Genomic DNA, 18,457 nt, shown 5'->3' with positions numbered 1-18,457 from the left:
ACATCATTTCCCTTTTGAACTTGCGTCGTATGGAAGCGCCAAGGAGGGCTGCCAGAAACACCTTGGCTTGGGCAGGCGGGGCGGGGTTGACTTTGGCCTTGCGTCACCCGCGGAGAGTTCTTGGCGCTTTTTCAGGACCTTCATTAATCGCCGCCCTTGTTCTCAGAGTTGATATTAGCTTTATAACAAAGTGACATGTTTGTCCCAACTGGTTTATTGTTGATTTCTCCTTTCATTAAAAACCCCGTAAAGTGATTTTAGAATAAACAACAACTCCAAGAGGACCCGAAAAACAAATCCCGTAAGCTATGACAGACAGGCGGTAACGTTATCCCCCGAAGGCCACGTAGCGTAACAGACACCCGAAAAGAAAAAGGTTAGCTCGCGCCGCGCTCAAACCTGATCGCTTTGATGACCCCGTTGGGCCTCAAGGTAATTAAGTCAATACAGTTTAATTACGGTGAGTAGGACTTCGATGAATCATTCATCGCCAAGCGCTGACAACGCGGCCGACATACTGTAGCTACGCTCGCTTGGATGCACTATTTTATATTTTGTTTTATGGTTGGAACACCAATCAATAGAATTGATCTGGATTTATTTGTTTATTTCTATGCAATTGACATCCTTTCTTTTATATATATATATATTTTTTTTTTCTTCTAAATCTAACGTTAAAGAAATAAGAGCCGGAAACCAAAAGATCAACATTGCTTGATGCAGATGAGCAATTCCTCCCAACGCCGAAGAACAAATTGCTTTTTTTTGTTGTTGCCGCCGTTTTCCGCTCCACAGATCTCTTCTCGAGGAAACGACTCCGCCGAAAGGAGCGCATATTTACATGCAACTACACACGTGAATACATCTCAGGAGCGACCAATCTGCATTGATTTTCCGACTTCTGTTTTTTTTTTCTCTCTTCCTCCTGGCGTGTGCATGCGCGTGGTCGGGCGTCCCGCGTGTTGTAATGAGCGAGTTGCAGGAAGGGCAGCTTTACAGGGGAGTCTCTTGACCTCGTGCATGTGGGAAGCGAGGGGGAGGACGTTCAAGAGTGCAGAAAATTTTGCACGGGAGTATTAGAGTTTCTATTGCTTTCTAACACACTGCTATTCACGTAAAGTGCGAAATTAAAATCATAAATCAACAAAAAGTCAACCAACAGATTCTAACCCTGGACCGTTTGACTGCGAAGCAGATTTGATCACCGCTAGTTCACCGTGTTGGCCTACTTTTATCCAAAACCTGATACGTGGAGAAATATTGTACTGTACACAAAACTAACCCAACAATAAATCTTTAGCATTGGGAATCATTGCACTTTTTTATTTTATTTTATTTTTTAGTCACATGATTTATCGTTTGCTGAGCGCTGACACGCACACACGCACGGACGGACGCGGGTCATTTATTTGCTGGAGCATCAAAAACATTTACGAGTCTGTTTCAAGAAGAAGCAGCAGCTATAAATCCAAGCCGTGCCATTTCAGGTGAGCGCCTCTTCATCTCCGCGTTTCTCCGCGCCGTCTCTTTGCCGAGATTTACCGCCATCCTTTCTAATTCGTTTTTGCTATGTTACGAGGGGGGGAAAGACAGTGATGTTATTTAATAACATATTTGCTAGGTGAGCGCCAATCGAAGTGGTGAGGCCTGCTGGCTGCTCGGACGTCCACAAGGTGGCGTCATCCTCATTTGCCTGCAAAGCCTCAATGCAGCAGCAAGCAATGGCTTACAATGCCGATACCTCCTCCAAGGCAACGTTTGTGATAAAATGGGAGAAATCGCTCAGGTGTGAGGTGAGAAATCTGTCGGAAGGAGCGATTATCTCAGTGAGAGCGGCTGTCGCTGAGCCACCCCTCGACCTTCAAAATAATGGCGGCGTTGGAGCGGAGACACTTTATTACCCGTTTGCACGCTTGCAGCTCCTCGCTAGCCAAATGAGGGCCGGGTAAAAAGGTCAGAGGGACTCGTCGGTCTTTGTGGGATTGGAATGCGGTGGGCTGTTAAAAAGTGTCATCACGATTCGATGATGTCACTGTCGTGTCTTTAATTACTGCAGGTAATCAGATTTTATTTATATCGTTATGCTAATCAGCTAACTAATCCCTGTATATTGTAGAAGAGGGTTTACGATGACACGAGCGTTTTTTGTCGAGTGGCATTTAATGTTTTACCTAGCATAGAAAATAAAAACGTAGGTCTCGTCCCCTGAGGAAAGCGCCTAAGAGCAAATCTCATTCATAAGTGATGGAACGCCAACGCACGCGTGCTGACGTCCCCGCACACACACACACACGCATCACTTGGGCTGTGATTGACAGGCATGTGCACCTTGCATATTGCTGCACTCAACCTCTTTTATGTAAACTCATGAAAAAAAATTAAGTTTGTAAACTTTAAATCGTCTAACAAAAGTTGTTAGAAAAGTATTTGTCTCTTTCTGCGTTAATTAACTATTTTACTACTTTTGAGTTGGACTGTACCACTTTCATTCCTGGGTGGATTGGATGATGTAAAAAAAAAAAAAAAGAAAAAAAAGAAAGTGAATTCAATTGTCTTACGTTTGTTTGTCAGTCAGCTTGTCACTTCTTGGTTCTTTCCAGGAGAACGCCATAAAGCAGTGGGCTTCACCATTTTGAATTCTAGGGGAACAGAGACAAGAAATTTCCATAAATGTTGAATATTTTCACTATTCAAACTTGACTCTTTACAATTTAATTCGCAATGTGTTCCTAAAACATTTCTGTATTGTTCACAAGCCAAACCGGTGAGCCTTTGTATCCGTTGTATGTTTAATAGGCTATAAAATAAATATTTGCCGGGATATTGTTCTCTAGGTCTCACATTCGGCCAATCGCAAAGTAAACTGTGTGTGTGTGTGTGTGTGTGTGTGTGTGTGTGTGTGTGTGTGTGTGTGTGTGTGTGTGTGTGTGTGTGTGTGATAGCTACATTTGTTCTGACGATTCGTGCCATTTGGTTAGGTAAAGTCTACGTAGATTTGAATATTGTCTCATTGGTGTGCACCTGTCTACCATCTGGTCCCACATAAAAAAAACTTCAAAGTCATTGTGATGTGTTTATTTCATAAGAAAAATATCAGCCTGCAGTATTATGTTATACAAAAACCAAACAGTCATAATAATATTATGTATGAAGAATTTGAATATATTTAGTCGTATAATGTATGTATAATGTAGTAAAAGGTAAATCTCCATGGCTAGCTTTTTCACTTCTATCACTTCCATACTTGTGTACATGTAATTTTTACATGTAGGCTGACTATTTGGCATGATCTTCATGTGTGCTTGCTCTTTGTCAAGCTTTTCTCATGGATTTTATTTACTTGTAGTTTGACTTGATCGCAAACAGCATAGCGTAATTGTCTAGCTAGCTTAATGCTAACTAGCATCTTGATTGGTTTACGTCAACAGATTTAAAAAAAAAAAAAAAAAAAACATTCAACACATGTAGCCAGACAATATAATGGGACTCAGAGTTATATTCTTTATCCTCTGCCGAGAACGACTAATATCAACGCTGTACTGATGAGCTGAGGAATTGAGATATATATATATATATATATATAGTATTTTAAGGCACCAATGTATTTGTAGGAATTGTGTGTGTGTGTGTGGGGGGGGCTCTTAAAGGTTACATTAAGTGAAGGGAAGCAAATTGCTTCCTTCCGCAAGTTTTGATGGATAGTATACACTGCTGTGTGCAACCGGGTGGTCAGCTTTGTAGAAATGTCACAAGCTTTTTAAATAGAACAATAAAGCTCAGCTTGGTAAACAGTCAATAATGGTGAGTCTGTAAAATAAAATCCACTCCCCCCCTCCCCTCACCAGGCCTTCCCTGTTACCAGCATTTGCGCATATCACATTTTGCCGCCGCAACGTAGCGCTTGCCGGCACCATTTCCTCTCATTAACTGAGTGGGCATGGCCGCGCTTTGGCTCGGAGCAACATAATGAACGGGTCGCAGGGGACGGCATCTTGTCAGCATCCGAAGAAACAAGAAGAAGAAAGAAGATGAGGAGGCTGCATTTATGAGGTAAACATCAAGAAAAATCCTTGACTTCAAAGAATAAATCAAGTAAGATTCAATGTCCTTTTATAGAATCACAGAAAAGTTTGATTTATTGTAGAAATTGGTTAATAGTTTTGAATTGAGGATGATGAGAGGAGCGTTTGCTAAATAGTGAGCCTAAATTCAAAATGTTCTACAAATCAGGAAACCAATTTTCAACCTTAATAGGTAAGTTTGCCAAATAGTGACCCCCCCCCCCATTTTATTTGGTTTATTAATTGACTATGAACTAATTTGATAAACTGTGAAAGTCTCACTGTAAATAGTTTGTGGGTTTTTTTTCCAATTCCGTTAAGTTGCTATAGATCAGTAGATGACAAGACAGCTAAATAGTGAGCCCACTTTTAAAATGAAGTTGGATCATGCAGCCGGCGAGCCATCGTCCAATTTCATTTGGCCGAAATGAATCTTCATTTTTCTCTTTGGGCACTGAGGTCACTGGTGGAAGATGATAAAATGATTAAAAGTTGTTCAAATATTAATGAAGGAACAGACAGGAAACATTTTAGCAGATGTTTTATTGTATCTTGTTACACACACCACCGCCAAAGAAAGTGTGGGAACGCACACCAGAGATTAAAATAAAAAATAGATATTCAAAATAAATAAAAAATACATCAATTCAGGATTTTTTTGTGTCAAGGGCCCTTTGCAATCTCGCCTCACACCCGGGATCAACCAAGGACGTATCCCCCTCCGACTGCGAGGAACATAATTGCTTTTCTCTACATTGACCTCGGCGACGAGAACCGGATCTGAGCGTCCTTCCGGGGGGGTAAGGACGATGTCACATGGGCCAATTCCCCCCCCCCCCCCAAGGCTCGGCTTAAGACCTTATCTGCCCTCCCGCCGGGCCAAATGGAGATACGGCTGCTATTTACATCCTGATTTGTTTTTTTCTGTGTGTGTGTTGATGCGCAAAGGTGAGTGATGAACTTTGGCAGGGAGGTGGCCAGGCAGACGAGTTGTTATACATACGTGATGGATGAGGATCCAGCCCTGGCGCATGTAAATATATTCGAGGTGAGGCATTTTTTGTTGTTGTTGTTGTGCTTAACATTGTGGTCACATGTACATGAGGTGGTGGCAAATCTTTTGTTTGTATTCAAGTTGGCCGAGAAGGGTGACCGGGCCCTTCTGGAGAGCCTGGTGAGAAAAAATCCAGAGGTTCTAAGTGAGAAAGATGAAAACGGCGCCGGCCCAGTTCATCACGCTGCCGCGGGAGGCCAAGTCGCCCTCATCCAGTTCATCGGCAGCGTCCTGGGCCCGAAAGGTAAGGCGGCCGTCGATCACACGATCCCCGAGATATTCATTCATCGATGTCCTCGTCCTGCCTCCAAGCTTTGAATAGCTGCGATGAGTGCGGCGACGTGCCCCTCCACTGGGCCGTGGATAAGAACCAGGCGGAGAGCTGTCGGGTTCTGATGGACTTACGAGCCGACCCCAATGTCCTCAACGCGGCGTTGCTGTCGCCCTTGCACTTGGCCATCAGTCTGGGACACAACAGGCTGGTGGAGGTGAGTCCCGCTTGATGAAAAATTTGGCGGTGCGAGTCAATCCGGGACGACATCGTGGCGAGCGGCACCTTGGACGGGTTGTCCGTCAATCACGCGGCAATCGCACTGAAATGAAGTTTGTCCTCGGCAGCTGTTGCTCTCCTACGGCACGGTGGACTACAACCAGCCGGGGGACCTTGGCAACACTCCCGTCATGATGGCCTGCTCGCTCAATAACTGCCAAGCTCTCAAATTGTTGGTAAGCAGCACAAAATTCAAGGCAGGGGTGGAGGAGAACAAATATATTGAAGGCGGGGTCACTGATTTCTTTCCATGTGTTTGGAAAGCTAAAGCACGGAGCGCGCCTGTGCCAGCAGAACAAACTGGGACACTTTGCGGTGCACGCGGCAGCTTTCGCTGGTGCAAAAAAAGTCTTGGAACACATTCTGAAGGCTGGTGAGCTATAACTTAAAATTTGGGGAAAAAAAAAGAAAAAAAAACTGCAGTTACTGTTTGTAAAATTGAAGCTGTGTATATATTGTTATAGTTTAGAGTAAATATTTTTTTATAATAATAAGATTTTGTGAAGTAAATGTTCCTCTTGAAAGAAAAAAAACTACGTTTTAGAAAGGATGCAAAATTTGGGTGAGCACAAAATTTTGCTGGACAGCATAAACTTACAAGAGTGGACCAAAAAAATGTGACAAAAAAAATGTAAACACATTTTGGTGGGGCATAAAAAGCATCCGATTGAAGTCAAATGTTTTTCCTTTGTCAATGCAGCCTAATTGTATTACATGCGATTGAATTATCGGCCAACAGGGGAAGAGCTGGGCTACTTGGGTGCAAACCATATTAACTACGTGGACAAATCCAATAGCTCTCCTCTGCATCTGGCCGTGCGGGGCGGCAACGTGGAGACCATTCGATTCTGTATCGACATGGGAGCCAACGTTGATCAGAAGCAGGTACTGCACTAGTTCGACAGAGCCTTCCTAGTGTCATGTAAATTGTTAAAAAAAAAAAAAAAAAATCCACTTTGCCTCTGCCATGCTTATCTCATTAAAAGCTTGTGTTACACTTCTCGGGGTTCAGCTTTGCTAAGTGCACTAATCGTGTTTTTGTGTGATTGTGTGTGCTGCTCTGTCAAACTCAATCCGCCAGCGTTTGGAGACAAAAAACTCATGCTCATTACATGCGTCGGTTTAATTGGCGCCCGTTTGTTTGTTTGTTTGTTTGGCGTGCAGCATGACAAGTCAACGCCGCTGCACCTGGCGTGCACCCAAGGCGCCACCGAGGTGGTCAAAATGATGCTGTCCGCTCACGGCCGAGTGGAGGACATCATTAACCTGACCGATGGAGCTTGTCAGACGCCGCTGCACAAGTGGGCTCTCTTCACACTCGCACGGGTCACGGCGCTAGCTTGACTACGAGCGCCGCCATTTCCCACGTGTCACAGCTCCACAAAAAAAACGCCATTGAAAGACACAGACAAACAACAGACGCTCGTATGGACAGACCAAAGTCGGTGTGGGTGGACGGACAAATAGATGAAATCATGTAGCCACCAATAATAGCAAGACTGATTTATGAAGCCTTGCACCTGCTTGTAAAACGACACTCCGCACACAAACCGCCACTTAAAGTCACGTACTGTGTAACATGTCGAGCCTGGCTAACAAAACCTGTTTGTCTTCTTCTCAGGGCGACCATATTCGACCACGTCGACCTAGCCGACTACCTCATATCCTTGGTAAACATCTCCATGCATTTTATAAGCATCACTGTTCCTATTAATGTGGATTCCTCGCCATAAGGTGTACCAAACAAACATTCATGAGCACTTATTAGCTTGTAAAAGCTGCTCGCAATTACTTGTCACCATCTGCTGTTAGCGGAAAAAAAAAAAAGGTTCAAGTTGACCTCTCGTCGAGTTATTGAAGCCACGGTGGGAAACAAACACGTGCGCAGAGTTTATCTTAATTAAAAACTAAGCATCGGGGAATTTTTTATGGCCAAGATTGCTTTTGTATTTTATGAACAGAGCAATTGTGTGTCTGATTTGCAACTTGCAAAATATTTTAAGCCACGCACCACCTCAAATGTCAAAATAACCCCTGCGTTATTTTAAATAAATAAACAAACAAAGAAATAAATACATTCATACATTTTATACAACTATATATATTTTTTATATATTTTATTTATATATTGTTTTATCCTGTACACCAGCACACCCCCTTAAAGGTGCACAGATAAAAATGACTTTGGGAAAAGAAGCTAATGAGGAACGCTTTGGTGTTCCACAGGGTGCGGATGTCAACGCCGTTGACTGCAAAGGCAACTCGCCGTTGCTACTAGCGACCAGTAACGGCGCGTGGAGAACCGTGGCGCTGCTCCTGTCCAAAGGTGCAACAGTATTTTGCTAACCGTAGTTTCTTTCTGACCATTTTTTCCTTCATTTTTCAGGGGCCAATGTCAACCTAACAGACAGATTTGGTTGCAACTTTCTTCATCTGACAATCTTGCAACCCAAGGGGCTGAAGAATGTACCGGAAAATGTGTTGCAGGTACATGTTGGTCCCTGTGAAGCCGCCTCGCTCCGCAATTACAGGGGTGCCATACAATTTTTTTTCGCGGGCCGCATTGTAGTCATAGCTTCTTATGACTGTCAACCCAAATAAATGTATGAGTACCTCATATTATATACAGTAAAAGCTACAAAACAAACTGACAAATAACTCGTTTTCAAATGAGACGAGTAAAAACTGGTCAAATATTAAAAAAAAAAAAAAAGATATTAAAAGTAAAGCCAATTTGCAATTCTAGTAATGACACACAAATTCAATGCACAATTTGTCTTTGCGGGCCACATAAAATGATGTGGCGGGCCGTATCTGGCCCCCGGGCCTCGTGTTTGACATCGGTGCGTTATTACAAAAAAAAATAATCCTGCAGTTTGATAGAACTTTCCATTTTGGGGGTGTGGCTCAATTCCTAATTAGTGTTCTTCCCGTCCACTATGGTTTATGTAATCTGCCTTTAATTTAAGATAGGATTCATGTTACATAAACTAGCAATTAGCAGCATGAGCGCTTTAGCGTACAAGATGCATCCCCAGCTGCCTTGTAGAATCGTATTCCGATAATGTTTCATCTTCTGCTCTTTCAGCGCAGCAGTGTGAAAGCCTTGCTGAGCTGCGAGGACAACGAAGGCTGCACGCCGCTGCACTACGCCTGCCGGCTGGGCATCCACGACTCGGTGCGCAACATGTTGGGCCTCTCGGGCCAACTGGGCCTGGCGTGCAAGTCCAAGGACAAGAAGTCTGCCCTGCACTTTGCTGCTCAGTGAGTTGCCCCTGAGGGTCTGGAATAAAGCCCAGCTTTTTGCTACAGCATTATGCGCCGCAGTCTCCTCTTGGATGCGGCGTACTGTTTTTGTTCTGCTCTTGGTTTCCTTTTGAGGCTAAAGATGTTTATTTGACTCCGCAATCTCCACTTTGCTGCATCGGCCCTTTGCAGAAGTAAAAAGAGGAAACATTTATCATCATCCATTATTGTCACAGCTCATTCTTAACGATGTGCACTGGTGAAAAGTCGTTTTACTTATTTTTACTCTGCTTGAAATAATAAAAAAAAAAAAAAAAAACGAGCATAACGGCGAAAATATGACTCTTGGGAGACTTGAGACTGAAGCCAACTGTTTCATCTCCCTAATTGGATGAACGTGATATGGGGACAAAAGAAGAGTGAGCGTGCTGCGCTGTTACCTCAACATCTAGAATATTTTTTTTTTCCATGCAAAAAGCTTTTTTAACGATTAATTGGGTGTGACATCTCCATTATGTACTGCCCCGAACGCCTGGAATAGAATTCAATTAGTGAGGCATATTTGATTTTTTTTTTTTAAGTAGGTGTGAAATGAGTGGTCATGTACTCATTCCACTAGTGCTGTGGGGCAAATGAAAGGCAATGATGTCATAAAGGCTTGATGTCCTCAGGCGGCGCCCATTTTGCCATTGAAAATTACATCATCAGGTAATAACCAATCACGATTCTCTACTTTTCTGGGTTTAGTTATGTGACAGCCTATCAGGGGTCAGCTAGACCAAAAAAAGCCTGCAAGCATCTTGAGGTCATTTAAGGACCCCTAACATAACTTGTGTGACTATAGCGCCCCCTAGGTGTCGCTATCGTTTTTATTACCCCCGTAGGTACGGCCGTATCAACACGTGTCACCAGTTGCTGGAGACCATCACGGACTCGCGCTTGCTCAATGAAGGTGACGAGCGGGGCCTGACGCCGCTTCATTTGGCGTCCAGGGGGGGGCACACGCAGGTGGTGGGGCTCTTGTTGCGCAAAGGGGCCCTATTTCACAGGTCAACACACCCGTCGGACTGATTTACATTTTTTTTTATCGTGAGAACTCTGTGATTCTTATCATGTTATGTTTGTCTGTAGTGATTACAAGGGCTGGACGTGTCTCCACCACGCCGCCTCGGAGGGATACACGCAAACTATGGACATCATATTATCCGCCAATGTAAAACTGCTGGATAAAACGGATGAAGATGGGGTATGAATGATCCCCCCCCCCCCCTGAGGTTGACTAGATTAAAACAATGATCTGCCATTCAGAACACTGCCCTCCACATCGCGGCAAGGATGGGCCACGTGGCAGCAGTCATGGTCATGGTGAACCGGGGGGCGGAGTTTGCGTTGAACAAGAACGACACCTCGTTCCTACACGAAGCGCTCCAGCATGGGAAGCAGGATGTGGTCAATGCCGTCATTGACAGTGAGAGGTAGCTATATTGTTTGGATGACTTAAAATGGCGGCTTGGTATATTCCGTTTGTCCCCGCAGACGCGCGGAAGCGTTGATAAAATATAAAATCGGGGGATCTCAGCGTTGCCCCATCATGGACATGATTGAATACCTTCCAGAGACTTATAAGGTTTGTTTTAAAGTGACTCACATGTACGTTACAAAATTTAACATCGATTTCTATTCGCTAGCACCTGTTGGATTGCAGCGTGAGGGAGTCGGAGGACGATCACAACAGTCCGGAGTTTCACGTAATTCACCTGCGATGTTAATCCAACCCCGACCCGAAGACACAATGAATCTGATGTCTACCTTCCACAGATTGAATACGATTTCAGGTGGTTGCAAGCGCCACTGGAAATGCAGAAGACAGGAGACAAGTCCAACCGGGTGCAACCGCTAGCCGCGCTCAACGTAAATTAAGATTACGGAATAGTCCCACGGACTTGGACTTCAGAAGTCTTTATTCCTCACAGGCTATGGTGAAGTACAACCAACTGGGTCTGCTCAACCACCCCGTCAGCAAAAAGTACCTTTCCATGAAGTGGTGAGTGCGCCGTCATGCTACGATGTTTTGTTTCTGACGAGTAACCGTCACATGGATTCCGCAGGGTGGCGTACGGGAGCAAGGCACATATTCTCAACATGTTCATGTACCTGATGGGTCTGCTGCCACTGACGCACCTCATTGTGACCTTGAGGCCCAGCATGAACATCACCGAGACGGGGGAGCGCCAGATCACCATGGTGCCCGTCTCATTCACGGAGGTATAACTGCCCGAGCGTCAACTCTAATTTTAAAATTTGGGCAATCTCATCTACAGATATCCCATTTTGTTTGTCTTTGCGTTGAGCAGCAAAGTCTGTTCCTGTCCTTCTGCATGGTGATGGTACTCGTCATGAATATCTACTCCATACTGAAGGAAGTCCTTCAGATGATACAGCAGGTAAAAAAGAAAAACTCTTAGCATTGCCCTAGTTGGTTACTCCAAACGTGTCCGGACTCCGTATCCTGCAAGATGGTTAGACTATGACACGAGAACCCTCATGTAACTCATTGGCTCTCAGCGTTGGGACTACCTAAAAGACTACTCCAACCAAGCCGACTGGTTCTCGGCCATCAACTCGCTTCTGTTCGTCATCCCGCTCATGCTCAGCACGTCCGGTTCGTGGTACTGGCAAGCGGGCGCCCTGGCCATCTGCAGTTCTTGGTTCGGATTCCTCCTGTATCTCCAGAGGTAGGCGAATCTTACGGTCAAAACGTCCGCCTGGCACTTGACCGCGGCCGATCGCTCCCCGTAGGTTCGAGCACATCGGCATCTTTGTGGTGATGTTCGGCGAGATCTGCAAAACGCTCTATCGTACCGTGCTGCTGTTCTTCTATCTCCTGTTGGCGTTCGCCTTAGCCTTCTACGCGCTGCTGCTTGACCAGGTAGAATGAATGCTGACACTTGACGCCTCATCTAGTCCTTCTACCTTTTTCATCAATAGCCCGTGTGTGTCGGCGGGTAATCGGTAATCGCACCATATGTTGTTTTGACCTCCTACAGAAAGAGTTTGAGAACCTGCCTCTATCCATGATGCAAACGTTTGTCATGATGGTCGGTGAATTGAATTACCAGAACAACTTCCTGGGCGCATATTTCAGGAACGAGCTTCCGTTCAGCGGCTTGACGTACTTCTTTTTTGTTTCCTTTGTTCTCATGATGCCAATTGTCCTCGTCAACTTACTAGTAAGCTGGTCGGCGCCCGGATGCGTTAATGTAAGAGGAGAAACTCGAAAATAACGCGTCCCTTTCCGTCTTGTAGATTGGTTTAGCCGTTGGAGACATTGCGGAAGTGCAAAGAAATGCTGCCATGAAAAGAATAGCCATGCAGGTTGGTTTGTAAACACACATCATGCTAGCAACAGAATACTGCTAGCTCCAAACAAGATTCCATAGGAGGTTTTTCGCATTTTAAGTTTCTCGTTGTGCTACTCGTCCTTCAAAAACTGGATCCTCACAAATGAGGTACCAATCAATAGGGTAATAACCAGGCTATCCAACGGCGTAAGTCATATTGTCAAGCGCCACCGAGATATAACCTACCAAAAACGCATCATGCTAACATCAAAGTCCATAGAAGATTTGTCACATTTTTATATTCTGTTGATCAACTCATCTTGTGACTATATCTTCCTCAAAATGATGAAAGCATTTAATTGGGTCACAAACAGGCAGAAGAAGTATTGTTAGATCACGTAAATAATCTGGTTTACATGTAACTGAAAACGAGCATTTTACGGGGAACCAGATTGATCTCCACACTGCCTTGGAAGACAAGCTGCCCTACTGGTTCATCAAAAGAGCGGACAAACAGTCCGTCATCATCTACCCCAACCGCAAGTGCTCCAAGGTAAACACGCGATCATAAATATGAATATGCTGCATTTTTGTGATTTATCCCTCCGATTTATACAGCACTTCATCATGCAGTTGTTCGGAGGCAGCGTGCCGGCCAACGACGAGTGGAAGCGGACTCAGGTGGCGTCGCAAAGATGCGTGCTGGAGACCGAGGTCAAAAAACAAAAGAGCAGGTAACGGAAATCCACATTACTCCGTGTTCTAATCGCGTGAGCCTTTTTCCATGTGGCATTCGACTATGAATGCAGGTAAAAGCCAAAGTGGTCAGTTTTTGTTGCATTAGTGGCTCTTAGTGGAAAATGTGGTCACGACACCACTCGAGTAGTCTCCATTGCATTTTGCTGCAAATGCATTATTAATAACATTTTGGTAGTATGACACCTGTCGAAAAAAAAAACAAGGCGCTACGATTTTAAAATAACAAAGTTAAAGAAATCGTCTTTACAGGCTGAAGGAGATGTCTGGCATGCTGGAGAAGCAGCACAACCTCCTCAAGCTCATCATCCAGAAGATGGAGATTACCTCCGAGGCGGACGAGTACGACGGCCCCGTCAACGTTACGGGCTCCGCGTGGAAGCGGGCGTGCCTGCCCAAACGCTCAACCAGCATGTCCCGCTGGGTTCCGCTTCTTAAGGCCATAGAGTCCAAGCCCAAATGAGGTGGACATTTGCGAACACTAAAGTTGACCAGCACCATTTCTGCTACACACACAGCCTAACCAACAATATCCAAATATATTAGTTATTCGTCATAGAGGATCAAGAATATATTCCTGCAAGTACTGTTATATTGTCTTGTTCTTGTGTTCCAATATCCATGGATTTTCAAACCGTGACTAATTAAGCTAACCGTTAGCATGTCAAATGGTGTTTTGCATTGTTTGTTAGCATTGAGAAAAGTAGATTTTCCTAGCATGAAATTGTCTGTGTGTAAAACTCAACTGGGAGTGTCATTAAATAGCTTGACGTCTGTGTGTGTATTGTAGTTTGTAATGATTATAAAAAAATGCAAGATTTTCAGAATTTGGTCTGGATTTGATGCACGGAGTCCACCCTAACCCAACCTCGACTTTCTCCAGTCTTCCAAACAAATTCCTCAAACAGCACCAAGTAGAGCAAAGAATGCAAGAGTGATGTTAGCCCTGGTCATGCCAACGTGCCAGATGTCATGGGAACAGCAAACAGCTGCTCCGTGTGCGGAAACACGATCCCTCTGTGAAACCGCCCGCAAGATGAGACACTTTTGATAAGGTCTTCAAGAAATTTACATCACTCAAAAAAAAACATTTTTTGGGGGGAGTGATATCACTAAAAATGATGAGTGCACCCTACAATAATGTAATTTAGAAAAACATAATTGCAAAAATAAACAGAATCCAAAGAATTGAAAAATTTGAGCATCAGGTTTGAATGCTGCAATTCAATTTATTGCACTGCTCCTTCTGCTGTGCTCACCTTGGTCATCAGATGGCAGTGTAACACAGACAAAGAAGAGTCAGCATGTGTCTCTCCACTATTAACGTTCCTATATCTGTTGCTACCAAAACTGCCACGATTGTTGCTAACTATTAGCATGTCTATGGCGTTTTACATTATTTGTTAGCATTAAGTTAACAGTTATGTTACCGTTTGAAATACACTTACAGAATATTTACAGGTGATAAGCTGAAATTCCAACAACTGTGAGTTAAACAAGTTCTCTAAACAATTGCCAAAATAGTTGTTCGTTGATTTGCTAATCGATTATCACAGATGTGTACGGTTGCTTTACTTGGCAGAGTCTCCATAAGTGGAGGCTGAGAATTGCTATTGAGTGGTGGGAGGAGAAAGTGTTGCCCAGATGTCAGCTTTCTTAAATGACAGCCGTCGCCCAGCCACATGCTTGTTTTTACTTTCCCACCCCTCTGGACGACGAGAGCAAGAGCATATCCCGAAGGGTTGCGGTAGGCCATGTCAGCCGGCTGGGCAGAAGAGGACAGAGGAGTGGAGCGCGGTGGGAAAGAGTCGCACAGGGATGCGGCCAACGCCCGCGAAAGGGCTAGGATGAGGGTGCTGAGCAAAGCCTTCTCCAGGCTGAAGACCACCCTGCCTTGGGTGCCCCCTGATACCAAGCTATCCAAGCTGGACACACTGCGGCTGGCCTCCAGGTACATCTCGCATCTCAGGCGACTGCTCCAAGACCACCCGCTGCGTGACAGTCCGCTGGATGACGAATTTGTCAAGTCCTCCAGTCTGGTATGGTCATTTCAAAATTTCTTTTCACGGCAAGCTTAGAAATCAAATTCTTCAACTCCAAATTTGTGGTTTTGTTTCTAATGGTATCACATTATTATGATTGCATTTATTGTGTCACTGAATAATTCTGAAAAATATTCAAATCCCGATCGTCAGATTTCCGATTACAAAAATAATGCTAACTAATTTGTGGCATTATAAACACAAAGCACCTCACTCGGTTCAAGCTTCCTATCAAACTAAACAACATACAATTACAATTATTGCTGTACTGAGAAGCCAAGAGAGGATCTGAGTACAAGAGTCATATTCCCGCTTTATACTGACCCCAGGTGGCCAAGGCGTGCACAACAGAAAAAGTAGTACAATTAATTAAGAAGTTATTTATTTGTCCCACCAGATCTGGCCATTTGGGATGACGGGACACTCTGAGGACGAGCACTCTCATTCCAAGAGCACAACGAGACTTTGTGGTGCAGCCTGAACACAGTACGGCCCGACCAGAGCGTTTCATGGTGACATCACAGACAAAAGACATGTAAAAGCCAAAGTGGGGGAAAAAAAGCAAAGTTGCTAGAGTGAGGTGACAAACACCACTTCCTGTTCTATGGTTAGCATCACACTATCAGCGGAATGTCCTTTCTATGCTCATAGACTGTCAGTCTCGCGAGACTTTGTTATTTTGAATAAAACGTTTTTTTGCTCCCTGGGTTTCACGGTCACAACAAAAGCCACGTTCTATTCTATGGTTATCGTCACCAACACTGGGTTGAGTGAGATTTTGTTAGATTTGATGCAAATTTGATGGCACCAACAAACAAGGTTTTCATCGGGTGGGTGTTAAACTCGCAGCTGTTGGTCAGATTCCCATGCTAAGCGATTCTCGAGAGACTTTTAATGAGCTTCCTTCTCAAACCGGCACAAACGTGAAGAGCCGGTGAACAAAAAGGCTCAGATGTACACTTAAGTGGTGCCATCCATCAGTATAACAAGGTGATGATAAGGATGGATGGAGTGGTCTCATTCTCATGGTTTTCGATTTAATAAGTGGATTCAAATGGGACGTGTTACAACACTGACACCTTGTGGTAAACAATACAAGTGCAAGCTCAAAAAGCATTTCCGAGTCCCAGTGTTTGAAGGAAAAAAAAGTCATAATGATATGATTGATATTATCATGACGATTGTTGATGTTACTAATGTTATTATTACTGGTAAAAGCAAATATAAGAAATATAAATTAAACTATATGAATAGGGCGGTCAATCGATTACAAGTTTTGAAGTGTGATTTAATCACAAATTACATCCTGATTCTGTATCAAATAGACAATAAAATTTAATATTTTGAGATTCATTAGCATAGGAGCATAGCACAATGATGCTTACCTTTTTTTCAATGTTTGTTATGTGTTATTGTTTTTTTTGTGGACCCAACTCCCACTTATGGCCATTTTTAAAATAAATTTTGATCTTAAAAATATTTTCATCAATTTCCAATTGTCTATTTCTTTTCAAGTTATTCGCAGGGTTCCACTGAGTTGTCGTTTCCCCATCATGTGCGTCCAAATTTTGATATTTCTACAAAATGTTTGTCGTGCAGGCCAGATAACGACTGTTATTAAAATGCATGTGTGTTCAATTTACTCACCCTGCCACGCTTACAAAGCTTGTTTGCTGGTTTTGGCACATTTTTAGGTTTCTGTAATTTCACAAACAGGATTTAATATTGTCTGTAATTGAAGTAGGAAGGAAGGAAAATTATTCAGTTAAAACTAACCTGTTGCTCGTCGACGAAGTTAGCTCCCATTTCTCTTTTGAACTCCTTTCGTGTTCCGTAGGACGTAAATTACCTACAAAATGCAGTTATGATTGGCCAAAATGGCTCAGGTGACCCAAACATAATATAAAATATTTACTATTTATATTAATGAAAAAAAAAATATATATACTGAAACCAAATAAATGCATATTTGTACTGTAAACAAAATTTCCAATGCTACGTCTAGGGATGATGCAATGATGTATATGTCCAGAAGGGGGGAGTGTTTCTCCGTGATTGATTCTGTTGATATTATGGGAAAATTTCAAGAAGAGCCCGAAGTGACTTTTGGGAATGTTTGTTACCCAATATGCACTCACTCAATGGCGCTAATGAGAAAATCCCGAGGCATTTCAATCAAATTTGAGTGATGCGGGTACGGATTACATCTTCTTGAGAGAATACTTTTGGCGGTATTGGATAGAAATTAAGGAGAAAAAGAATGAAACAAAAATACATTTCAAAGGAAAAGCATCTAAATAATAAAATCAAATCAAAACAACGTAAATTAAACGTGCCGTTTGCTTTCTCGGCTACCGCCATTTTGAATCTGAAAGGATAAACCCTTATTTCTGCTTCAATGTGGTTTGCTCTGACTTCATGCGTCCACAAAGATATCCTGACAAAGAAATCGGGTCCACGCTCTGGGGCAAATAGTCCGTTTGGGTTTTCCCGTCCCTGTCATCCGTCCACCAATGAGATTTCTGGAAGGGCCGAGCTGTCAACGCTGGAGAGGGATTAGCCGCCGCCATTGTTCTCTGGGCCACAATGGCTTTTGTCAGAGGGCCTGTTGGGAACTTGGACCGGAGTGGAACACACCTGTGGATTAGACGATTGCCTCTGGCACCGCCGGTCGAAATATTTTCGAGTTGGGAACGAAGAGCAAAGATGTGATGTCTTTTGAAGTGCCCGAATGTCTTGTGTGTTCTTTTTCTGTATATGAGACAACAAAAGGTGGACTGGCTTTATTGGTGTAAATTTAGACGGATGGATGGATATTAACTTCTAAAAGCCCAATAAAAAGTCAAATTCTAAAATTCAAAAGCCTATTTGGTTGCACCTGTGGTCCCCCGTCCGCCTTCCTCATTCTTTGTCATTGCCACCTCGAGCTCCGTCAGGAAGTCACGTTTTACACAAGCAGCGTGAAATCGCTTTGATTTCAATCACGGTCACGGAAAGTTCAAGCCTCTTAAACTTTGGAAAGCACGGATTTTGTTTGACAGGATACGCTATTTCTCAAGAATGGACTCGCAAATAAAAGTGATGAATTCCATTTGGACCGTTCATTTGTTTTTACTGATTAGATTGACAACATGAAAAAAAAAAGATATTACTGCTAGCTTAATGCTAACATTCAAAGCAAAACGCCATAGAAAGGCTAATTAAACCAGCATTGATCTTGCCAGAATTATAAACATAAAAAAAAATCATATTTGTACACAAGTGGTAGCAACACATCGCAGATCATCCAACAATATTCATGAGCGTGTGGCTAAGCCCCCCCCCCCCTTTGTACGCCACTGCTGTTGCATATACTCTGTTAATCAATCAAATGAGATGCATCCATTTCAAAGGTTCAACATATGATG

General features: G+C 43.4%; 2 protein-coding genes and 1 long non-coding RNA gene across 3 annotated transcripts; 2 read left to right on the top strand and 1 right to left on the bottom strand.

The window, feature by feature from the left end:
* Positions 1-1,475: 1,475 nt before the first annotated feature.
* Positions 1,476-16,983, bottom strand: LOC147041562 (uncharacterized). Its single transcript, XR_015069123.1, has 4 exons — positions 16,827-16,983; positions 16,698-16,748; positions 2,559-2,639; positions 1,476-1,567 (listed from the first exon to the last, which is right to left on the bottom strand). It is a non-coding gene; the product is annotated as an uncharacterized LOC147041562 (long non-coding RNA).
* trpa1b (transient receptor potential cation channel, subfamily A, member 1b) lies at positions 5,017-13,770 on the top strand. Its single transcript, XM_085939201.1, has 27 exons — positions 5,017-5,109; positions 5,197-5,359; positions 5,428-5,603; positions 5,734-5,841; positions 5,930-6,038; positions 6,405-6,550; positions 6,830-6,966; positions 7,287-7,335; positions 7,892-7,991; positions 8,052-8,152; positions 8,754-8,929; positions 9,796-9,960; positions 10,043-10,157; positions 10,220-10,386; positions 10,448-10,538; positions 10,600-10,659; positions 10,730-10,822; positions 10,885-10,955; positions 11,020-11,176; positions 11,266-11,355; positions 11,477-11,646; positions 11,711-11,840; positions 11,959-12,141; positions 12,218-12,286; positions 12,704-12,805; positions 12,871-12,986; positions 13,261-13,770. Exons 1-27 carry the CDS (start codon positions 5,017-5,019, stop codon positions 13,469-13,471), a joined length of 3,348 nt encoding a protein of 1,115 aa, XP_085795327.1. The 3' UTR covers positions 13,472-13,770.
* Positions 14,763-15,603, top strand: msc (musculin (activated B-cell factor-1)). Its single transcript, XM_085938586.1, has 2 exons — positions 14,763-15,047; positions 15,448-15,603. Exons 1-2 carry the CDS (start codon positions 14,763-14,765, stop codon positions 15,529-15,531), a joined length of 369 nt encoding a protein of 122 aa, XP_085794712.1. The 3' UTR covers positions 15,532-15,603.
* Positions 16,984-18,457: the final 1,474 nt, after the last annotated feature.

Source organism: Syngnathus leptorhynchus, chromosome 19 (genome assembly GCF_054491065.1).
Source record: "Syngnathus leptorhynchus isolate UIUO chromosome 19, UIUO_Slep, whole genome shotgun sequence".
NCBI lineage: Eukaryota > Metazoa > Chordata > Actinopteri > Syngnathiformes > Syngnathidae > Syngnathus > Syngnathus leptorhynchus.
The sequence above is the reverse complement of the archived record's forward strand: the minus strand, read 5'-3'. Positions and strand labels throughout refer to the sequence as shown.